Here is a 19,757-nt window from a genome sequence, read left to right as displayed (position 1 = left end):
AGTCCTCACTGGCAACCCCTTGAAATGCACACGTTCCCCACGCTTTTATGGCAACTGGGGTTTCCCCTTCCAGGAGCATTCCTGAGTGATGTTGCCAGAGAACGGCAGGGTTTTCTCCACCCCTCCTGAATTCTTCTGGCTTGTAACCAGGTTGCCTAAACTAAACAGGGGCAAACAAGCCCACCAGCTCTCTCTAGAAGGCTGGAAGGCCGGGATGGCGGCCACCCACCCCTTAAGCCTTTGGCTGGCCCGGCCAGCATCTGGGACAAGCTGGAGAGGAAGCTGGAGGCCAGAGCCTGGAGCATCCTCTGAGGGATGCTGACCTTGGGTGATTTCAGAGACAGCAGCAAGCTGGGAAAAGGTTAAAACAAACGTTTATTTAACAAATTATATTAAGAAGACAATCACACAGTGAAACTTTCCTTTGCCAAGTACAAGAGTCACCTCAAATAAATAGACGTAGCAAGGACTTTGTCCTAAGCGAGGCACGGCGGCCTGTCTGAGGCCCAGGCGGTCGCGCGGTGGCTCACCCGCCCTTGGCTGGGAGCACAGCAGTCCCGTCTCCTGGTGGTGACGGCCACAGGCGCTCTGGGCCGCCATCAGAACAGGCAAGGACAGTGGGGCTGGGGCGAGAGCAGAGTGCCTGGCCTCCTCTTCCAGGCCCCAGGGGTCCAGGAGACGGGAACCGAGTCCCAGGAGCTCAGCTGTGGCACATGGCTGCTTTGTCAGGGCCCTTCTCTGCCCTCGTCCTCAGGCTGCCCAGGTCTCCGGGGAGCTGCAGGCTGGGACCCCTTGTAAATGGGAAGGCGAGCAGCCCGGAACCTCAGGGGAGCCCTTGTTGGCTGGAGTGAGCAGGGTAGGCGGGCTCTTGCCTTGTGCTCAGCACCCATGGCGCGGTGGGGTGGTGACACCATCACGCCAGCACCAGCAGGACCAGTGGCAGCTGGGAAGTCCATTACTGGACTGGAAACAAAAAGGTCAGTGTGGGGCATGTGCTTATGATGGGCCAGCTGGCAGAGAGGGCTCTGGGGCCCGACGAGACTCGGGTCCATATCCTGTCCCTGCCACTTACCAGCTTTGTGCCTGTGGGCAGGTCTCAGCGTCTTCATCTGTAATAAAAAGCAGGTAACACCCATCTCTGGGGATTTGTTTTGAGGGGGAACGACGGGAGAAAATGTGCTCGAAGTGCCAGCCTAGCGCAGGGCAAGGAGCAGGGGCTCCATCCGTTAGTCCTTCCTGCCCCTGCCGGCCCAGGGCAGATGGAAAAGCCAGTGTCAGCGGCTTCTCACCACCAAGTGCGTGTACTCAGGGATTTGCAGGAGGTGGCCCTCGCCCCAGGGAGGCTGGCCTCTGACCTGCCATCTCTCCCTGCTGCTGCCACGGCTCCCACCTTTCCGAGCAGAGGAGGGTGTGGGATGAGAGCTCTTGGACTTGGGGTGGGAAAGACGCCTCGTTACAAATCTGCAAGTGAACCTGGAGCAGACTGGCTCCTCATCACCGTTGTGCCATTTCCAGGGCCTCTGGAGAGAGACCGGAATGTTCTGGGGAAAAGGAGGGCAGCGCTGTGCTCTGCTTAGTCTTTTCGGGAGGGAGGTACGGGGGTGATGGGGGGCCAAGGGCGAGGCGGCCGCCCTGCATGTGTCCAAGGGGCCCCCACCCTCCCCTCCCCAGGTGGCCAGAGGGGTCGTGAAGAAAAGCACCTCCCAGGAAGAAAGGAAAGGTCATGACAGCTCACCACTGCCCAGCGCCCCGGTGGCTGCATGAGCCCACGAGGGCTGGGCATGAGCACACACACGCGCCCCCGGCCCCCCACACACTCGCTCACCCGCCTCTCAGAAGCCAAAGCAGGAGAGGGTTAGGAGCAGCTAACAGCAGCACTGTTTCACCGTCCCCGGCAGCCGTGTACCGCCATTCACAGTCAGCGCCAGCCGAGACCACATCTGTGATGCTGGGGTCCCTCTGGCGCACCCGGGTCCACGCAGGTCTGCCCTCTTGCTGGTGGCCCTGCAGCCCCACCTAGTTCCGTGCATCCCGGGACTGCAGGGTGGCCCCCGGGGGTGGAATGGGGAGCTGGGTCCCCCCTCCCCCGACAGCCACTCTTACTGCCTGGCTCTGCCTTCTTGCTCCCTGACAAGGGACCCTCCAGCGTCCTCTCTGGACTTTCCAGGGCCCCTCAGAGCTGCTGAAATGCCTGGTTCTCGGTCAAGGGAGAAGGGCCCCCGTGTTAGCTGTCAGAGATGATCTCCCATCCAGGGTGTGAAGAAGAGATGGAAGGAAAAGTGCATGAACCACTGGGAACTGGACAGAAGCGAGCATGGCTCTGCCCCGAAGCCTGCCAGCTGTCACCCCTCTCTGTTGAGCTTTGACTCACATAAGTCACTTGGTTTGGGACCAGCCACCCCTCCAAAACAGCAGCAGACCCAGGTTCTCGGGACCCCGGGGGCTCCCCCGATTCCCCAGAAACACGAGCTTATTTTAGCGGGAACGTTTGAGGTCAGCTCCTCAGCTCTTTCCTGGTAAAGCACTGACCCCAGAAAGCGCTCGCAGGGACTGTGGGCTCCACGCCGCGGCCCCGGGTCCACCAGCCACCTGCCCTCTCCTGCCAGGTGGCAGGCATGGGGAGGCCAGCCCCACCAGGGACGTCCTCAGGTCTTGGGGGAGGTGGGGAGGGATGACCACTTCCCTGATGCGCAGAAATCAGGAGGTATCGAGATGAAGACCGAGGTGGGAGAGCCGAGGGCTCTGGAGCTGGGGGGGCTGACGGCAGGTGCATGAGGTATTTTGTGCCCCGCCCCACCTCCCTGCCAGCGGCCAGTCTCCTGTGTTGGTCAGTTCCTGCTGCACCTCCGCCACCAGCGAACCCTGCGCCCTCCCGGGAACGACAGTGGGGAGGGCTCTGTCCCGGGCCGGGCAGTGGCTCTCCTGTGCTGCCTTCCTGGTGGGGGGACCTCCCTGCTCTCCATGGCCCCCCACATGCCAGCCTCATGTCCAACCTCACACCCAAAGCCCCAGCCATCTGGCGACCCCCAACATGAGGTCTGTCCTAATTCCACAGAATGTTGGCATCTCCCAGACAGCCAGACAAGGTGGCCATGGGGTGAGGGCCGGAGCCTCCAGGGTCGGCTGCTGCCACCGTTCTCATGGCACATGTGTGGGGAGCTGGACTTGGCGGCTGGCAGGGTGAGGACCTCAGTGTATCCACTGGCCACCTGTGGCAGAAACATCAGTTCTGGCCCCCGTTTGGTGACTTGGGTCAGATGGGCTTTTCAAAACAACTGTCCCTGTTAGGAGAGGCCAACAGGACACCGCCTGGCTCTGAGCAGCTGGGTGGCCACGTGTCCACATCCCTGGGCACCGGCTCACAGCACCTCTTCACCTGCGGCCCCGGGAGGGCCTCGCTGTGGTCACCAGGTTGGGGCACCAGGCCGAGGCACGTGGGCGTTCCAGAGACGAGCCCTCTGGGGGAGAGGGTATGAGCACAGCGTCCTCGCATCGAGGCAAGCACCAGTCCCTCAGCTGTCTCCCCAGAAGGCAAGTCCCCTCTGTGCTGGCAGCCGGGGTGTGCAGCTCCCCGACCTCAGGACGTCCAGTGTGTGGATCGAGGGACAAGTTCCAGGGCTGTCCACAGTGCGGCAGGGAGTCAGGCTCGGGTCCGCTCGAGGACCCACCGGCTTCTTCCTCCCGTGCTCCCCCAGGGTCGCCGTGAAATGCTCAGGGCACTTGATGCTGTCGGCGTGAGGGACTTGTTCCACGGCAGCCCCGGGGCTGGGGTGACCAGGGAGCCGTGGAGGGGCCTGTGTACATCTGCCATCGCCCTCAGGGTCTTCCAGGAGGAAAGCAATGGCTTAGTGGTGAGTGACAAGAATGAAGGGAGCCGGTGGCATCACTGGGCGGCCAGAGCAACTGTCCAGGGCCCTCAGGGGTGACTCCTGCGGTGGGTAGGGTTGTTTGTAGGACGACTGGTCATCACACAGACACGTTAGGAGCCGCTGGTCACTACAGCACACACAGATTAGTGGAGATTAGGAACAACGTCCCCAGGGAGGTGGGGATGTCATGTCAGGCAAGCCGATGGCCGAGGATGCAAGCTCAGCTGCCCAGTCTGGTGAGCCCCGCGGGCGGACCGGGCGAGGGGGCACTCAGTAGTCTGGGCAAGGCTCTCCTCCCCGCAGGGCACCGGCCCCTCAGGACTGGGGGATCTGCTGACACCGGGTGGGGCTGGGCGGGAGCCTGGCGGCGGCACTCTGCTCCGTGCGGAAGCTGTACTCGTACTGCAGGGGGGGGGACAGGGGACAGAGAGCACAGTCAGTGTGTGAGGACACCACAGAAAACCACTCCACGGCCTCGGCCCAGCCCAGGCAGAGGCCAAGGTCACCCTGCTGAATATCCAGCCGCAGGAAGGGCTGCCTTCTGCGTCTGCGTGTGCACATGGACTGTGGGTGTGAGCTCTGTGTGTGCGTGTGTGTAGACATGCCTCTGGTGCTGTAGGGGCTGGCTGCTTTGTGACAACTGGTGCCTTTCACAGTCCTGGGCCTGTTCCCCACCGGGTGAGGCCTCAGCACCAGCGGTGACCGCGATGCCCGTGGCAGACATGCGTGAGCTGACCGATGGCCCTCCTGCCTCCAGGGCCCAGCAATGCTGCTCGTGCTCCTGCTGGAAGGGGAGTCACACGGCTGGGAAGGGCAGATCTGCGACTCCAGCCACAGCCACCAGGCTCAGGGGACCCCTGGACTAGCTGCTCTGCTCAGTGCTTCCTGAGCACCATGGTGACAGACACTCCAGGTGATGCGGGACATGGAATGGACACCACCCTATACCTGCTTTCCTCTCTGAGTTCCCAGACCCACTCCCTGAAGGGCGTGCGACTGTCCTCACGAACTGATGAGGACCCGAGGCTCTGTAAGGGCAGCACCCCACGGGCCACCCAGCCTGAGCCAGGACAGGGTACCAGCCGCACGCTGGAGGCCAGAGCTTCCCGGAAGCAACCTTGGGTCACAAAAATGAGGAAAGGTGGGTCCCAAGTCTGATAGAAATTCAGAGAAGGGGCAAGGATGTCTGCTGGGGAGGGGGCACCTGCGGTTCACCTTGGAGGCCAGGTAGGAATACAACGTCCCAGCGAGGGGCAGGTGTGCCAGGTGGAAGTGTGGGCACAGGTAAGGAGGGGCCAGCGGGCACCGTGGGCAGGAGCTTCTGGGGTTGTAGCATGGGGAATGGCCTGGAACACTATGCCGAGGCAGCATGTGGTCCTATGGGTTTTAGGAATGAGGAGCTTAGACTAGGTCAATGGCTGCTGTGTATTCTAGCAGTGGAATTGCCATAAAACAGGGTTCCCCTACATACAGCAGAGTGAAGTGGAGCTGCCTAGGTGAACTCAGCCACCACCCGAGGCTGTCTCCTCGGGGGACACTGGGTGGGGGGGCGGCTCTTAGGAAGATGGTATGGAACCATACCAGCAGGAGGGTGACTACGGGGTGCCCACCACAGGGAAGGCTGCAGACCCCAGCCTGGGACTCCAACTGCCCCTGCCCACCTCCTCCCGCCGGGCGCACTGGCAAAGCCTGGCTTGCCCAGCTCCCCCAACCTCCCCAAAATGAGCTGCCTGCAACAAGGCTGAGGGCTGCGCTGAGCGAGAACAGCTAAGAGGTGAAAGGTTGGAGGGAGAGTTCAAGAATGACGGGGCGGGGGGCTGAGCCAGCCAGCACTGTGTCTTCGGCCACCCCTGCCTTATGGTCCCCTAGGGCTGACCCAGGATGGACAGACACTCAGTGAACTCATCTCTATAGGGCAGGTCATGTCAAGAAGGAAGCACTGGCGAGGATGTGGAGAGAAGGGAACCCTGTGCACTGCTGGTGGAAATGCGAGCTGTGCAGCCACTATGGAAAACAGTAGGGAGGATCCCCCACAAAATGAAACAGAACTACCATAGGATCTAGCTATTCCACTTCAGGGCTTTTACCTGAAGAAAAAGGAAAACGCTCGAAAAGACATCTGCTCCCCCATGTTCACTGCAGCATTATTTACAACAGCCCAGACGTGGAAGTGGTCTCAGTGCCATTGCTGGATGAATGGATAAAGAAGATGTGGCACGCGCACACACACACAATGAAATATTATTCAGCCATAAAAAAACGAAATCTTGCCATTTGTGACAACATGGATAGACCTTGGGGACATGCTAAGTGAAAAAAAGTCAGAGAAAGGCACATACTGTATGATCTCATATGTGGAATCTAAAAAACCAAAAAAACCCCGACCGAGCTCAGAGACACACAGAACAGACTGGCGGCTGCCAGAGGTGGGGGGGGGGGGGGGTGGGGTGGGGGGTGGTGGTGCGAAATGGGTGAAGGGAGTCAAAAGGTACAAACTTCCAGTTATAACATAGGTCCTGGGGCTGCAATGTACAACACGGTGACTATAATAATACTGTATTGCATTTTTAAGACTTGCTAACGAAGTAAATCTTAAAAGTTCTCATAAGGAAAACAAATCTGTAACTATGTATAGTGAGCGATGTTAACTGGACTTAATGAGGGGATCCTTTCGCGATATATACAGATATAGAATCATTACATTGTATACCTGGAAGTAATACAATGATCTATGTCAATTACACCTCCATAAAAAAGGTGGAGTGGCCTCCTGTACTCCCAGGGCTGCTGTGAGGGTGGGACGAGCCTTGGCGGGTTAAGGGCCCGTCCCTGGCACCAGGAAAACAGTCACTGTGCATTTGTTGGCTATGCAGCCAACAAGACCTCGCCCTCATGCCCCCTAACGCCCAGGGCACAGCCCACCGCCAAGGGACGCCAGCTCTGGGGAGGCTGGTGGAACAGTGCAGCCCCGGAGACCTTCAGGCAAAGTTCAGGACAATATCGCCACCTGGTGGCTGCCCGGGTGCATGACAATAGGAAAGGTTCTCTCGTTGGCTCCATCAGCACCTGCCACACCCACCTGGTGCTGGGCACTGGGGCCAGGCAAGAGTCCCACAAGGGTGGCCGGGGAGGGACACTGGCAGAGCAAGGTCATCAACCCAAATTGGCAACACAAGAGGAAGAGCAGGTTAGGGGAGAGAACATGAGTGCCTTTCTGCCAGTGGCCGAGAGTGGTCCTCCGAGGAGCCCCTAGGGGAGCTGCCGGGCTGGGGAGACCTGGAGCCAGGGATGTGGGGCTGGGAACTGGAAGCACCTGAGGGGCAGGGCAGCTGCAGTTACAGGTGTGGAGATGTTGCAAGAAAAGCACCCAGCGTCAGAAGACGAGGACGGCCAGGGAGAGCAGCAGAGGCCAGGGGTGTGCTGGGGACCTCAGCAGGAGCAGCTCTGAGTGGGCGAAGGTTCGAGAGAGGGGTGCAGATGTGCACAGGTGAGTGCGGCCCCTCCTCAGGCACGCAGGGCAGGAGATGCGGGATAAAGCTATTAATGGCAGGCCGGTCAGCCTTTAACACACACCCTGGGGGGTCCTGTTGAAATGTAGATTCTGACTCAGCAGTCTCAGGTGGGGCCTGAGAGCCACGTTTTTATCCAACTACCAGGTGACTGGTGGTCTGGGGACCAACTTAGACAATTCTGTGACCCAATCAATGGGACCTGGGAGCAGATGTGATAGGAGCAGGCAGAGATGGAAGGGCCAGGGACATTAGAGCTAGGCAAGTGGGGGTGGGGGGGAGAGAAGTGGGAAACGGGTGAGGTCTAGGCAGAGGGCTTCCCTTTGGCTGCTCTGAGACCATGCCTGGCCTGGGAGACGCCTGCCTGAGGCAGGAGCAGAGGTGACGCAGCTCTCAGAGGAGGCAGCCAGCCCAGTGCCAGGCCCCCAGCCGGGGCACCGTCAAGTGCTGGCGGAGACAGTCGTGGGCTGTCACTTCTTCAGGGGGTTCTACTGTGCCCTGCTGTGTGCGGCTCTGTGCCAGCCTCCTGGGGGTGGCGGGGAGTGCCTGGGGCAGTCAGCCCTCCTTGATTTGTTGGGGCTGGTCTTCCACAGGGAGCACAGAGGGAGATGGAGGCACCAGCTCCCAGATGTCCACAGCCCCGGCCTCAGACCTGGCTGCTGACGGCGGAGGGCCCAGAAAAGGGCACTTCCAGTTTCTGGATGGCAGAGTGGGTGGGAGACGGAGGGACAGCAGGACATTTCCGAGTCCGAGGAAGTGGCTGACGAGGTGGAAGTGCCTTGGTGGGGAGTCATGCGCCAGTCTTTGTGGCCAGGAGGTGGGACATGGCCACTAGGAAGTGGCCATAGGCGGGCCTTCAAGGATGCGCTGCTAAGTTCCCTCACTGGGGCTGGGGGAAGGAGGGAGAAGTTGAAAATACACACACTGCCTTTTTCTGACTCACAGCCGCAACACAACCCTGCCCCCACCCCAGGGGCCAGGGACTCAGGCGCACAGACTGCTGTCCCCGGGCCCCCGCCCCCTGCCCTTGGGATTTTTCCCTTTTTAGGTTATCTTGGCTGGAGAAAAGCCTTACTCCCCTCATCTCTTGTTTTCTCTAACTCCCCGAATGAAATTTCAACATATGTCCCCCGCCATAATCCCCCTTAGGCTGCGGATCACCCGTCCCACAGCCGCTGTCCTCCCCGGGATGGCTGGCCCCAGAGTGTTTGCCCGAGAGACGGGGGCCGCTTCTGGAAGCCCTTTCACTCCCTTGGGCAAACAGCGAGTACCTTTGAAGGTGGATTTGGGCTCGGATCTGTTTACTCAAGACATTAGTCTCCTGCATAAGGAAAACCTGCCCTCGCGGACAAACAGCAAATCCTTTTTGAATTAAAAAAATTTCCAATTAAAAAGCATTTGGGTTCGCAGAGCCGAGCCCAGGGGAGCGGCGCCGGGCCGCGGCGCCCTCTGGTGGACACAGGCCGCCACCGCAGCACGGCAGCGGGCCCGGCGGCCTCTCCAGGAGAGACGTCGCTGTCGGGGGCTCCGACCCGTCCCGTTCCCCGGCGGCCACACCTGCCTCTGGCCGGCAGACACTGCCACTTGACGGGATCAGACCTCCTCCAGCCACGGCGTGCGAGGCCCAGCTTCCAAGAGCCTTTTGTCACGGCGAGACCAGCTGCCCCGAGGAGGCCGTCCCAGGAGCCCCAGCCTGGCTGGTACAAAGGGGGCCACCCAAGCCCCACCCCCAACTCACAGAGGTGCGGTGAGAATCGCCTAAGACGCTTCGGGAAAGCACCTTGAGAGTGGAGAAACGAGTCCTCACGTATCCAACCAGGGACTTCACCAAAGCCAGTGACGCCTGGTCTTGCCCCGGTGCGGTGGGCTGGTTCTGGTTTAACTGGCCCGGTGGGGCAGGCATCCACATTGTTTAAAAAAAAAAAAAGCACCCAGGTGATTTCAATGGTTAGGAAGGTGGCAAACCACTACCTGAAAACTTTGACCAGACACAGCAGAGGGAAAGAAGGCAAGCAGACCCCCTCCCTCCCTGGTCTAGGCACGATCAGATCAGTCCGAGGGCTCCGCACCAGGAAGGGCAGGGAGGGACTGTCCCAGCATCTGAGTCTTGCAGATGTGGACGCTGAGGCCGGAGAAGGATCAGACTGCTCACAGCCCCCGAGGGAGCCCACGCACGGCTGGACTAGGCCCCCAGTGGCACCTGCACCGGGAACAGGCATAGTGCTGGCAGTTCCACTGGCGTCAGGCAAGCGCAACTCTGAATCACAAGTGGGTGCAATTCGGAGGTGGTGGGGGGGAGAGGGACAGATGTGAGCCAGCGACCCATGCAGGTTGGCACCGTGCTGGATCACGGAAGGGCCTGGCGGGGGCCCAGGCCAGGCCTCAGGGACCTGGCCAGGTGATGACAGGTGGAGGGAAGGAAAGGAGCCAGACTCAAGCCAACCATAAGTGTGGTTCAGGGCTGGGTGACACTGAAGGGTGGGCTCCGCAGTCACGGAGTGTCCCCAAGGCAGATGGATGGGCCTGGCCACGCACAGTCAGAGGCAGGTGGGTGAGGCTCTGAGCAGCAGCCCCGCGTTCCCCACAGCCCACCTCTCCCGAGCCTGCCCTGGCACCTGCTCCGGGGCCCCAGGGCCCAGGCCTGGACACCTGCTCTGCTCATCACCAGTGGTTCAACCCCCTGGGAACTTCAACTACGGAAGCTTCCTCTCCTCATGTGAGGGCTCTGAGTCCTTCCCACCTGTCTCCAGAAGCCTGGTGGCTAGAACTCAGCACCCTGTGGGAGGGAAGGAGGCAGGTGCCCCTGCGAGGAGCAGGCATGCAAGTGCCCACGTCCCAGGGTGCAGGCCTCCTCTGTGTGCTAGGCGAGGGCCCATCCAGCTGATCTTGAACCCGTCCACCCTCTCAGCTACTGAGGGCAGACGGAGGACCAGAGGGGAGCGACGAGCCCGAGGCACGTGACGCTCTGTGGTCTGAGTCCTCTCGTTTTGTCCCAGGGGAGCCTTTGTCTCATACTTGGATTGTGGTTCCACAGAGACATCCGAAAACTGGGTGATGGGGGAAGCCCGGGGTCAACATGCGTGCGGAACTGCTCTACCTGAGGAAGGCTGTCCATGTGCAGACTGGGGCACAGGGGCCGGTGGGGAAGCCAGGACTGCCCTCCCCAAACCTCCAAGAGGTTCTAGAACCCCCCGGAGCTGGGAGAATGCCTTGTTCAACCTCGTCATTTGGTGAGAACCCAGCTCAGGGCTCGTGGGTTACAGCCACGACCCCTGTGGCCACTAATAAGGCGAGAGGAGTGGCAGGAGCTGCTGGGTCCCAAGTCAGGGTGCCGGGACCGGATCCTCCTATCCTGTGAAGCTGGAACCACTGCCCTTCCCACGACAGGAGAGCAGACCGATGCCAGACCAAGGCCAGCAGGGGCAGCCGGGAGGCCCTTTAACTACCACGTCCCATATGGATGATCCGGTTGGTCCCATAACAACCCCACAGAGGGTCAGCGTGGCTCCTGCAGACCATCTGGGAAGCCGTTTCTGTGCTTCCATCCTTGCGCTCCCGCTGGGCTCATGAGCTCTAACCTGAGAGCAGCAACCGGAGTCAGGAGCCCCGAGCTCCACCCAGTCCCACTGCTGGTCTCCCCCTAAATGAGGGGCTGAAAAGGGCCCCTCCACGGCTCACCTGCTCCAGGAGCAGGAACCACGGCTGTCAGGCACTGGGCCAGGCACGGAGCTGGCCTGGGGAGGGGCTCTGTAAGCAGCGCTGAGTGACTGCATGGCCGGGCACGGATCCAGCCCCTGCATCTTTCCACTGAGGCATCGGGGTCATTTTCAGCAATCCTCATCGGACCCACCCTCCCTGCTTTCCTGTTCTAAGCCTGGGACTGCTAGAGGCTGTGGCCCAGAATAGATGAACGAATGAACGAAGGACGGATTGGTGGACAGGTGCGTGGATGGGTGACGGGATGGGTCAGGCTCTGGGCACAGCTCAGTGCACAGGAGAGAAGGCAGCTGGCGTGAGGACTCAGTCCTCGGGCAGGCAGGGGGTCACTCTGGTTTTCGGTCTTCTGTGGAAGCAGCAGTATCATTCCAGCCCTGGCCCTCTGAATTCTCACTGCCCTCTGAGGCTGATGGTGTGATGGCCCCCAGCCTGTGGTATTTAACTCATGCATGTAAGTACTGAGCCCAGGGCTGGTCCACATCACCCCTGCGGATGGCGGAATTCTGAGTCTAGGTGATTTCTGTTTGTATCTCTGTGCACAGACCCTGTGCAAGTGGGAGGTTCACACATTGTTGGCCTATGTGGTGTTTAGAAATAGAAACATGGGAAAAGTTGAGAGACTCTGCGTAAAATGCCAACATTTTCCAAGCTTTCATTAAAAAAAAAAAGGGGGATATGCCAATTCTGGACCTCCATTCTTGCACAGCAACCACGAGCCTCACACAGGTGAGTGGAAGCTGTTTTCTTCAGAGAGGCATGCGCTTTCCAGTCTGCCACAGTCCTCACCACTCCCTAGAAATGGCCCAACCTGGCAGAGTGCCAAGTGCCATTTTATCACTGTGATTGTATTTTGTGTGTGAGCGTGTGGGGTGATGTGGACAAAGAAAGGAAGAAAGTAACATCTTTCTTGGACCCGTGACTATTAAAAGTAGGAAAATTAAAGACTGAGAAGGCACACATTTTAAGGAAAATGGGGAAAACACATTTTGTGGTGGAACTGAAGATTTCTGCATGACTGATAAGGACACCAAATGTGTCTTGCTCTCCTGGGCCCCTCCCTTGTCACGGGGCGGCTGGCGGGCACCTGCGTGTCCAGCCTGTGTGCCCTGCCTGTGGCTCTGGGCGGGGCTGGGGACTGACAGATGCCTTTACTGCTGAATAAATGCCATTTCTGTGTCTGCAAACAGCCATGAGGGCTTGCCCCTCATCAAGTCAACATTTCAGAGTTCACCTGAATATCACCTAAAAAATGGATATTTGTATTTTCCCTCTCCTAGGTTATTTGTAGAAAAAGATTTAAAACAATACCGCTTTCCAGCCCCGACTTCTGGGTGGAAGACGAGAAGCCATGGGGTCACTCTGGGAAGGAAGGTGCCCTCCTCATTCTTTATCTCCTCTTTATGCTCCTTTTTTACCTACATGCCAGGCAACCTTCTCAGAGTTCAATTTGGGGGGTATGACTTTAAAACTTGGGGGACGAAAGTTCCCAAAATGCTAAGAAAAGGGTAGAAAAATCTCTGAATGAAGGACTTGCAACAGACCGAATATTTATCCTGACTTCAGTTTTGCCCAAATAGGGACACAACTCACGACGGTACCCGGGCAGGAAATTCTGCCTGCCGAGCGTCACCTCTGCTTCTGCTTTATCCACGGCTCAGCCTGGTTCTCTCATCCTTACGACGAACACCCTGGGCCACCTCAGAAGCAACCTGTGTGCTGGCTGCCGCCTGGCCAACACTGCGACCCACAGAACCAAGAAGGGTGCTGGGGGAGGGGGACCCTGAGGCTCTCCGAATTAGGAGCTCTTTTAATATAATCTACCATATTAATATGCCCGTGGAGAAAAAATATGATCATCTCAATAGATGATTAAAAGACATTTATCAAAAAGCCACCACCCATTTCTGATAAAAACATTTAGGAAAATAGAAATAGATGGCTAATTCTTTAACATGATAAAAAAAAAAAAAGATGTCTATATATAGCAAGCCAAAACACAGCATTATGGGTTAATATTGAAATTAGAAGCCTCCATGAAAAACACAGATAAGACAAGGGGATCTGGTGACCTGCAAGTGCCAGCCGTGGTGTCAGGGACAAGCTCCAGGAAGAGGAACGAATGCTGGAAGAAAGGAGGCTGGCACCGGTGTTTGCAGATGACACAACTCCCTGCCTGGGAAACTGAAGGAAAGCAACTGAGAAACCACCAGAAACAATAAAAGAAGCCAGTGAGAGAGCCAGCTCCAAAGGAAAATGCAAAAGTCAACAGCTTTTTGATATAGAAATGCCAGAAAATCTAATGCCAGAACAGAGCCCATTTGCAAGAGCCACAAAAACATAAGGCACCCGGAATAACCTAGAAAGAACACCATCCACTCTGCCAAGTGACAAAAACAGACCCGGGTGGAGACTCTCCATCTAAAACGCCAGCCACTCCCCCCCCGCCCCCCCCGGATCTGTATGCTCAGCGCAGTCACAATAAACATGGAGAAGGCAGTTACGGGAAACCCTCCTCCCAGAAAGAGTCTGAAGTTCAACTGGAAGAATAATCGTGTGAATATAAATAGGAAAATTGGGGGGGGGGGGAACTAACCCTATCATACATTAAAGCTTATTATAAAGCTGTCAGATTCAAAACAGTGTGGTAATAACCGAAAAAGAACAGAGTAAAGAAAAATGTCCATTGATCCACTTATGTATGGAACTAGGAGAAAAAGGTAGCATTTAAACTTCATTAAGAAAACTGGCTAGCACTTTAGGGTAAAACGCAGCTGCTTCTACTTTATACCCTCTAATAAACTGCAGATGGATTAAGTTGTTGAAAAGTATTCAATATTTTAATACATTAAAATACAAAAGGGTAGGAGAAAATAGGGGTGAATATTTTTATAATCTTCTAAGTACGACATGAAACCAAAACCAAGATGAAACATTAAAACAAAGACAAAATTGTCCGTGAAAAATTTAAAAACTATTGTATAGTAGAGCACGTCCTTAAAAAGGTGAAAAGCCACTGCTTCGAGTGTGTTTGAACCGATGACAGAGAGAAGGTTGTTATAAAGAGCACAAAGAAAATTCTTAAAAATGAACAAATAGCTTAAATAAGCCAATAGAAAAAATTGGACAAAGGGTGCAAATGGAAGAGATTCACAAAAGAAAAACAAACGGCCAATGTGCATATGAGAAGCTGTGCACCTTTGAATAGCAGTGAGACTTAGCTGTAGTGAGGATGTGGGACACAGGGAGCCCCTCGTACGCCTCTGGGTCAGGGGAGTTTGAACGGGGACACCCTTTATGGAAGGCAAAATGGTAACAGATACTCTTCTAAAGACAGACCTGGGGGGGAGCAAAGACACGTACGAGGAAATATATTGCAGCAGTGTAAGAGTGAAAACCTGGAAACAACTCAGACTGCTGTCAGTCAATAGTGCTTAAATAATTGATACTGCTTAAATAAATGATAGCATAATCATAAAAGGGAACCACATGCAGTCATTAAAAAGAATGAGGGAGGTATGTGCGAAATGATACGGAAGGTTGTGCAAGATACACCGGTGACTGCGAAAGCAAGGTCCAGAATATTATGTACCGTGTGAGCCCGCGAGACGTTTGTTAGAATGCATGTGGGTGTGTGTCTCCAAGGAGTGGACTGTGGGGGATTTTCCCCTTTTACTTTGCATGTTTCTGTAATGTTTGCATTTTTAGAAACATGTACAACCTTTGAACTCAGGGGGAATACACTAAATATGAAGAAATCGATTCTGATTGGCAGGGTAGCTGCTTAAGGTGATAAACTGCCCAAGAGATCGTCCACAATTTCTGGGGAGAGAACTAAGCTTCTCTGTGGCATAAACACAGTGGTGTCCCAGCTGTGGTCAGGTCCCGAAGAGGCTATGAAGGAGTGGTCCCCCAGCGACTTCCTACATTTCAAAAGAGGCCGAACCCTTCTTTTGCGCCTTCAGAGCGGCCATCTATTTTCATTAGGTTTCTTTGTTTTTGGCTGGAATCATCTCAACTCAGCGTGAAAGCTAAGAATTTGGCGGCAGCTCTGTATCTTTGAGCAACATAAGAAAGGGGAGCAGGACAGGGTAACTTCTATTTATTTAACGGACTTTTATTTCCTAAATGAAGGAGGCAGATTTCCTTCGCAAAACATATCAGCTGCCTGACTGAAAAAGAAAGAAAAAGGATTCTGTGTGGTGAAAATGTTCAATCTCACAGGTAGAGAGAAGGTACTTCATTTCCTGTTGCAGTTTACGATCCGACCACTAGATGGTGCAAAGGGACCACAAATTTTGCCCCATCTCCCTCCACGAAATTCTCCAGCTTAATAAGCACAATGAGAGCTTTCCAAAAGTGGGAAGAATGAACAATTGTGCTGGGATATGAACATTTTGCTTTTATAAAATTGGGACTCTGCCATTTCATTACTGATACAAAAATCTTCTGCTTCGCTTTCTTCCTGCATATGCAGGTCCCAAATCCATGCTAGTCTCATATATTTGAAGGGGCCTGCAGGAGGCGTGCTAAGTGGATGTTCAAAAGTTGAATTCAGAAATTCCTTTCACCTCGCTCTGCCAAATGTGTTTCCATTAATTTCACCTCAATGTCGTGACGTAAACGCCAGTGGAATCGGCCCCAAGCTAAATAAGCAATAAGCCCCATTTTTCAACACACAAACACATAAAGATGTCAGCTCAAACTGTTTACTAATTAACACTTAAAAAGACACAAATTAGATATGCGTGGCTAAGAGCAATTATAATCAAGACGAATTTCTCTAGTCATTTGGGAACTGAAAAAAATGCCTAATTGCTGGAACCAATGTTTTAAAAACTGAAATCACGCCAGTTAGCAAATATGTTCATTTAAAGAACATTCCACGTGACTACACTCTTGAGGATTGACTACAAACACGAGAGCAAGGAAAATATTTAGGTATAAAATTAAAATCTTAAGCTCCCTTAGATTTATAACTTCTTCATTAAATACGTCTGCGAACAGCGGCCCATAAAAACCTGCAGCAATTCAGTGGTTAAATGAACTGCCTCCCTTGTCAATTTTAAGGGAGTGATTAATATTAGGTCGTCCCTTTACTAATTAGACTCTCCCTTGTCTTTCAGCTTTAAAGTCGAGTGAAAATGGAGGCTGGCTGCTCCACCCTGAAGCGTGGGCTCAGGACGCCTCCCCGGCCGTGTTTTTGAGCGGGGTGCCCACCGAAAGGCGGGCGAGCACCGTGCCTGTCCGTGGAAGGTGGGCAGCAGGTGTGGAGATGGCTTTACGCGTGCAGCCTGAAATCTGCACTCAAGGCCACTGTCTCCTGGCCATCATTCCTTGAGACAAGGGACGGAGCGGTCAGTGAGGGAGGCGAGGCTGCGGAGGGTCGGGCCACAGGCCAGCGTGGGGCAGTGGGCAGATAAACGGCTTGATGAAAGGTAACGGGGACACGGGATGATCTCCAGAGCAGCTGCCTGGACGGCGGCGCTGGGGAGCTCCCATCGGCCACGCTGGGGAATCCGTCAGATGGAGAGATGGGGCGACTGCTTGCAAGGGAAATAAAGAGCGGCTGAGAGGGAGAATATTTACATGCCCATGTTCTCAGTCCGAGAGACGACGCTTCATCACAGGGGTCGGCTGCGAAATTACTCTCTTCCCGAGTCCCAAACAGAGAGAACCTTCGGTCTGGGCAGTGGGGAGGACAGCAAGGGCTTCACAGACAGAGCAGAGCCCCCCAGGGTCACTGGGCCACCACCCTCCTGCAGAGCCAAAGGGCTGTACCCAGCCCCATGGGGGAGGGGGCTCACCCGGGGCCAGAAAACCCTCCTGTTGCTGCTGTCAGCTGCCACTGGCTGGCCCCCTGGTTGCCTCCATGGCTGAGGGGAGATAGGCAAAACCTCACGTGCGTTCACGGGCGGCAGGGGTATGGGTGCTGGCAGATCGGGCCAGGCAGAAAGGATGTGGCCGCCATCTTCCAGAGCCAGGAGAGTGACAGCATCTGAGTTGGAGTTTCTTTATTAGCCACAGCTTCATTCATTTTCAATAACCCACAGACGCCTCCTGAGTACTTCTGAGTTGTGAGAGGTTTTGCCTTTCCAATGATTTTTTTTCCTTCAACATCTGCTCGATCGCATGTACACTGATTTTAATCGTGATGTTAAAACATGGCCTTCCTCCGGTGTCTTTCCTGAAACGTAACCCAGGGGCTGCATATGCCTCAACCACGGGAAGGCCCTGTGAACAGCACAGCAGCGTGGGCTCAGCCTTGGGGGTGGTCGTCAGGCCTGCGCTCCAACTGGAGGAGGGGCTTGCCCCAGGGTCACACCCAGGTGGCAGGTCCGACATGCTACCCCAGGTATCTGGACTCGAAAACTGCATCCTTTCCCCTGCACCACGTTGCCTCCACCGTCTACACAGCCCACAAACATCCCTGCAAACACCTGATACCTATGCACCAAGGTGGCAGACACCTCTAGTCCACACTGCCAGCCACACTGCCAGCGAGCCTTGTCATCTTCCTGCTGTAGGGCCCAGAGTCACACACTCCCTTGAGCTCATCAGGATTCTGGGGGGCTCGGGGTGCCCACCCACGACTAGGGTGACACCTTGTCTCTCTCCATCTGTTACTCAGTGCCAGGCAATTCTTGGGCTGGCAGGCTGGGGTCCGCTGTGGGCCCCCACTCTGGTGGGGGGCTCCCAGGGACAGCTCTCCTGGGCTGGCTACTGGTGTGTTCCCTTTGGCCCCTGACCACCAAGCTCAAGGCTGACATGGTGATGGGGTTCAATCACGGAGTGACCTGACCCCGAGGCCAAATGGTAGCAATGGGGCACAGGGTTAAATTCAGAAGCATCCCCTGGGCGGGACAGGGTGAGTAGAGTTAAAGTTGGCAGGAAAGCACAGCTGCCCAGTTCTGGACGATGGAGCAACGTGCTGCCTCCTGGGGCACACACTGCAACTGCCTTTACAGCTGGGACCACCCGACCCAGGTTTCTACTGCAAACCGGGGTGATGCCCCCTCCCCCAAAAAGGTGCGGGGGAATAAAGGAGGAGGAAGGCTTGCCTAGCACAAAGCAGCTTCCACAGACCTCTGGAATCCCGGAGATCGGTACGGGGGGTGGATCAGGATGGGCAAGGAAATGTGATATGGATCACGTGTCTGTGCCCCTGAACCCAAAGGCAGTCTCCTACCTTCTGTGGGGAGGGCGTTTGGCTTAACAGTGTAAAATACAACAAAATAATAGTTTACAGTGAGCAAAGCAAACTCCCCAGCCGGGATCTTCCCGCCCCCAGGCGCCCCCCCACCCCAAGGGCAGCCAGACTTGTTGGGAATGGAAAGCAGCAAAACCCTCCCCAACAAGGGGACACCCAGCGGCTCAGGGCCAACCCACAGGGCCAACCCACGGAGCGCGAGAGAAGGGCCAGGCGGGCGTGGCACGGCTTCTCCTCCACCTCCAACTCCACGAGCAATGCTGAGTTCAGCGGCGAAAAGGAGCAAGTTGAGGTTTATTTATGGAGAAAATCTGATGTTGTTGCAGAAGGAGTGCATTCACCTAAGTGTATGGATAGCAACATGCTTTTAAATGCACCGTTAAATGCACCGTTAAATGTATGCAGGTGGCTGGCGTAAATAACTTCTAAGTCCTCAGATTAAATGAAAAACTCCACGGCGTTCTTGACTGTGATGACATCTGTGGGTCTGTGGGTCTAACACACCCTCTGGTCCTAACCTCTCCTTGTTTCCCCACATTTTCTTTAACTCCACTTTAGTTTCCTTCAATGGAGAATATACCCGTGTTTCTAACCCATCACTGAAAACAGAAATAAAGCTAGGCTTGGTCAACCGGCATGTCACTCCCCAGCCATGAGCAACAGAGCAGCACGTGGTGCTGAAACGGGGACGATTTACACGGCCTCACACCCCTTCCTGTGGACAGGAGAAGTCATAACCATGATCGTGACTACGACAAGAGGAGCTGATGACTGCTGAGCAGTAACCACGGCAGGCACCGTTCTCGGCCATTGACGTGACCATCTCAGGTAAACCCCGTAAATGCTATGGGCTAAGTACTTTTATCACTGTCCTGATTTTACAGAACAGGAAACTGAGGCTCAGAAAGGTTAAGTGGGGGAGCTCAGATTCAAGCCCAGGGCGGCTGACTCCAGGACCCGTCTGCCTCGCCAGGCTGTGCTCAGAGTGCCTGACACCAAGACAAGACATTTTAATGAAGCACACGTTTTTCGACCAGATTTTAGTCCTCAGACTGGAGAAGAGAGTTAAGGTTTATGGTGGTTCTACCACATGCACTGGGCTCTACACGGGGGCCCTCACCTACGTCACCCCATCCTGGTACCTCAAAGGTCCAGCCGGGGTCAGAACCCAGGTCCACCAGCCTCCCACACCCTGTGGTCCCCACCAGCCCCTTACAGGGAGCCACAGACTTCAAGTCACAATGGAGAGGACTTGGAGTGTGACACACGGGGTCTCGATCTTGTCTTGGGTAGGTGACTTCACCTCTCGGAGTCTCAATTTCTGCCCCACAAAATGGGGAGGAATGATGCCCCCTCGGTCAGCTTGGGGTGGGACCCAGTGATGATGTCAGTCAAGCCCGGAGCCCTGAGCTGAGAACACAGCAGGTGCTTAACTAATGGGGCTATTGTTAGGGC

The 19,757-nt window shown here is 55.5% G+C and overlaps 1 protein-coding gene across 6 annotated transcripts in view; it reads right to left on the bottom strand.

Moving 5' to 3' along the window:
• Window positions 1–357: 357 nt before the first annotated feature.
• Window positions 358–19,757, bottom strand: part of MVB12B (multivesicular body subunit 12B) — a 188,956-nt gene continuing 169,556 nt past the window's right edge. For all 6 annotated transcript variants that reach the window (XM_070596298.1, XM_070596306.1, XM_070596301.1 and 3 more), the window contains one exon: window positions 358–4,271. In XM_070596298.1, coding sequence (XP_070452399.1) covers window positions 4,185–4,271 — 87 coding nt within the window. In that variant the 3' untranslated portion in view covers window positions 358–4,184. The remainder of the gene's footprint in view (window positions 4,272–19,757) is intronic.

The sequence above is a fragment of the Equus przewalskii genome, chromosome 26, assembly GCF_037783145.1.
Source record: "Equus przewalskii isolate Varuska chromosome 26, EquPr2, whole genome shotgun sequence".
In the NCBI taxonomy this organism is placed as follows: domain Eukaryota; kingdom Metazoa; phylum Chordata; class Mammalia; order Perissodactyla; family Equidae; genus Equus; species Equus przewalskii.
The sequence above is the reverse complement of the archived record's forward strand: the minus strand, read 5'-3'. Positions and strand labels throughout refer to the sequence as shown.